We start from the raw sequence: 3,943 nt of genomic DNA, 5'->3' as shown, positions 1-3,943 counted from the left end.
GGGAGGGGGAGGGAGGGAGGGAGGGAGAGAGAGAGAGAGAGAGAGAGGGAGGGAGGATGAGAATATTTGAATGTTTTCTGGTGCTTGCTAGTTTGGGCACAAATTGATTCACTTGTAGTCTTTCTACCGTGTTTCTTCTGCTCTTCAAGTTTTAACGGTATTTTTCAACATTCTCAGGCAGATGTTAAGGTTGCACCCCCTGCCGTCCCGGGCAGTGATGAACCATACACCCGGCAGTTCACAGGTTGTGGAGAGAGAGGAGAATACATCCACCTCACTCCTGACGTTGTGCTGGGGAAAAAGGAAGCTGAATATGGACCCACAGGTGGGGCTTAAACATTACACGCTTGCAACAACCAACTCTTTACTCAGATTAAATGAACGGACCCTGGAGAAGAAGTGCTTAGATCTAAGTCCAAGTTGCTCTATTTATTAGCTGGGTGTCATTAAACAGTGATTTACTTTTCCTTTCTATATAATCTATAATAACATATCTCAGTCTCTTTTCATTGCCAACCCCTTCAGGGGCATTTTCAGGCTGTCTTTCCTAAAATTGCACCCTCAAAATAGCTATAAAGTAGAATGACTAGGGTGTTGACCGGGTTGGCCATAAACCATTAAAACATGTGAGACCTTTGGCTCCCCAAGAACTGAAAATCAAATCCTAGTTTAGTGTGACTGCAGCCTATGTTCCATTAATGTTCCATTGATTTAACATGATGTGTAATTAAAAATTAGTATCCTATACAGAAATGTAATATCATTTATTACAAAAGCCTTTTATAAACAAAATATAAACTTCAAGAACTACAGAAAATCTAAACCTAAATGCAGTCTGTGTGTGTATGTGTGTGTGTGCATGTGTGTATGTGTGTGCATGTGTGTGCGCTTGTGTGTGCATATGTGTGTGCTTGCGTGTGCTTGCGTGTGCATGTGTGTGCGTGTGCTTGTGTGTGTGTGTGCGTGTGTGTGTGTGTGCGTCTTGTGTGTGTGTGCGTGTGTGTGTGTGTGCGTATGTGCCTATGTGTGCTTGTGTGTGTGCGTGTGTGTGTGTGTGCGTATGTGCCTATGTGTGCTTGTGTGTGTGTGCGTGTGTGTGTGTGTGTGCGTATGTGCGTGCGTGTGTGTGTGTGTGTGTGTTTAGGAGTACCAGAGGACAACTTGTGAGTCAGTTCTCTCCCCCTACCACATGGGGTTCAAGGATTGAACTCAGGTTCTCAGGCTTGGTGGCAAGTACGTTTACCCACTGAGCCATCCTCACTGGCCCAGAAGTTTTGGGGATATGAAATTTTCCACTTGAATTATGATCATGTATTTGAAAATTTTTCTTATAGGAAGGCTGTTTGTCCACGAATGGGCCCATCTTCGCTGGGGAGTATTTGATGAGTACAATGAAGAGAAGCCATACTATGCGGCTTCATCAAAGAAAATTGAAGCGACAAGGTATGACTCCTAAGTACCCTGGAATGACCTCACAAATAGGCTTTTAACTGCCCTATATTACTTTCCAAAGACAAGCATTCATTTTTGTCCCAAATTAGCAAATGCAATATCCCAAGCCTGTTTTACGCTTATTTTAGACCATTATCCTTGAAGATGATGACTGTAAAATATACATAGCTTTGAGTCTGGTGATGGTGGTACAAGTCTTTAATCCCAACACTCGGGAGGCAGAGGCAGGTAGATCTCTGTGAGTTCGAGACCAGCCTAGTCTACAGAGAGAATTCCAGGACAGGCAGACTCCAAAGCTACACAGAGAAACATTTTCTTGGGAAAAGCAAAAACAAACAAAAACAAAACAAAACAAAAAAAAAAACATAGCTTCAATGTCAATGTCAAGCATTTGCGTGGCTATTGGACATATTTTATTTACACATGTCTCCCATAGATGCCAGAACTCATCTAGACCAGGTAGATGCTGAGACATCAAAGTTATTCACATTACATAATGAGTGAAAGTGGCTAACTACTGTGAAATGTGGGCTGGGTGAGAAGTCAAGCAACTGCAAGGAGCCAATTCAGAACTTCTTTGGGATTTATGAAGATCATTTTAAAATATCAGTGTAGCATCATAACTAATAACAGGCCATTATCCTGATTCTGAAATTAAGAGATCAGAATAGTTGGAGAAAATGAATTTAAAACTTAGTGTCAGCATCCTCATCGCTCTTGAAATCCCCCTGGTTTGGGGTTCTTGCCACAGAGAAGGGGGTGAGGTGAAAGGTGCAGACCTGCCACACAAGCCCCACGCCAAGTCTTAGAAGGTATTGGGTATATTCTGTTTTTGGCATGATGCTGCTACATGTCATTTCTGCTACAGGATATCATTACAACTGGTCATATGGATGGCATCATTATGTTCCTCAGTTTTGGAACAATAGTGGCAAGGGCATATTTATGCACTTCCCTAAATGACTAGGTCTACAATTCTCTTGCTGGATTTGAACTGCAAGCCGATGAACTAACTTGCAGCTAAAGCCTGGTCTGTCTGTTAGGATCGCTGCCACCTATGCCCACCCCGTGCAATAACACACAAACCTATCATTCTCTCTTCCATTGCCTTTCTTGGTAGTACCTCACTCTGATTCCCGCCACATTTTCCTCCGGATAAAATGATACTCCTTGAATAACCAGAGAACATGTAGTTTTGTGATGCTCTCCTTAACCTTTGCCATCAGTGTGGGAAGGTCATAGCAGATACAAAAGAAATACTGTATCACAAACTCAGTGTGAGCAGGTCCACTTTTTCAAATAAATGCCTGCTATCTCTAAGATTCACATCTATATTTCTAGGTGTACTATAGGTATCACCGGTATGAATAAGGTCCAAAAATGCCAAGGAGACAGCTGTACGTACAGAAATTGCAGAACTAATTCCACCACGAAGTTATATGAAAGAGACTGTCAATTCTTTTTTGATAAAGATCAATCAGAAAAGGCATCCATAATGTACATGCAAAGCATCGAATCTGTAAGTATGCCTGTCACTGTGTCAGAGTGACTTGTCTGATTTCATTCATCTTAGAGTTATAACAATGATTCAGATGAAAATAAGGTACTTTACATTGCTAGGCAAGCACTCTACCACCTGAGATATAGTTGATCTTAAATATGACGTGAGAAATAAATATATTGATGTAGAGTTCAATGATACACGGTAAATACTCATCTGCTATTATATATTATTAGCACTTCTGTACATTAATACTTAGCTAATTGTTCTTAACTATTATAATATTAAATCTACTTCAGTGTTAATTATATTTCACTTCAGCAATGCATATTTGTTAAATACATTCTCTCTCTCTCTCTCTCTCTCTCTCTCTCTCTCTCTCTCTCTCTCTCTTGGTTTTTCGAGACAGGGTTTTCTGTGTAGCTTTGGTGCCTGTACTGGACCTAGCTCTTTTGGACCAAGCTGGCCCCAAACTCACAGAGATCCTCCTGCCTCTGCCTCCTCAGTGCTAAGATGAAAGGTGTGTGCTACCACCACCTGACTTGTTTTTGAAAAAAAAATAAGTTTTTAATACTCCTCCCAGAAACCACCAGTTGCCTGTGGTTCTTTGACTAGGGGTAGGGCCCTTGAAAGTCTGGGTCCTCCACATCCACATTCACATCCCTTGAAGTTGCCATTGTCTGGGTCTTGTTTATGCGGCCATTTCTAGTAGAGACTTTCGCAGACTTCCAGGTATTCTGACTCTTATAATCTTACAATCTTCCTACCTCCTTTTCAAAATATTCCCTGATCATAGCAAGCTTTTTCTTTTGGACCACCAACCAGCTCCCAAATCATGACGTGGAGATTTATTACTCCACCTTAGCTTAGGCTTCTTTCTTGCTAGCTCTTGTTACTGAACCTGTTTCTCTTTATCTACATTTTGCCTCGGAACTTTTTTACCTCCCCCCCCCCTCTCTCTCTCTCTCTGTGTGTGTGTGTGTGTGTGTG

The 3,943-nt window shown here is 41.6% G+C and overlaps 1 protein-coding gene across 1 annotated transcript in view; it reads left to right on the top strand.

The window, feature by feature from the left end:
• The window catches only part of Clca4 (chloride channel accessory 4), a 20,498-nt gene that overhangs the window by 3,932 nt on the left and 12,623 nt on the right, over nt 1-3,943 (top strand). Inside the window, exons 3-5 of the mRNA XM_005357391.1 lie at nt 178-325; nt 1,335-1,443; nt 2,794-2,971. Coding sequence (XP_005357448.1) covers nt 178-325; nt 1,335-1,443; nt 2,794-2,971 — 435 coding nt within the window. The remainder of the gene's footprint in view (nt 1-177; nt 326-1,334; nt 1,444-2,793; nt 2,972-3,943) is intronic.

Source organism: Microtus ochrogaster, chromosome 21, assembly GCF_000317375.1.
Source record: "Microtus ochrogaster isolate Prairie Vole_2 chromosome 21, MicOch1.0, whole genome shotgun sequence".
NCBI classification, from domain to species: Eukaryota; Metazoa; Chordata; class Mammalia; order Rodentia; family Cricetidae; genus Microtus; species Microtus ochrogaster.
The sequence above is the reverse complement of the archived record's forward strand: the minus strand, read 5'-3'. Positions and strand labels throughout refer to the sequence as shown.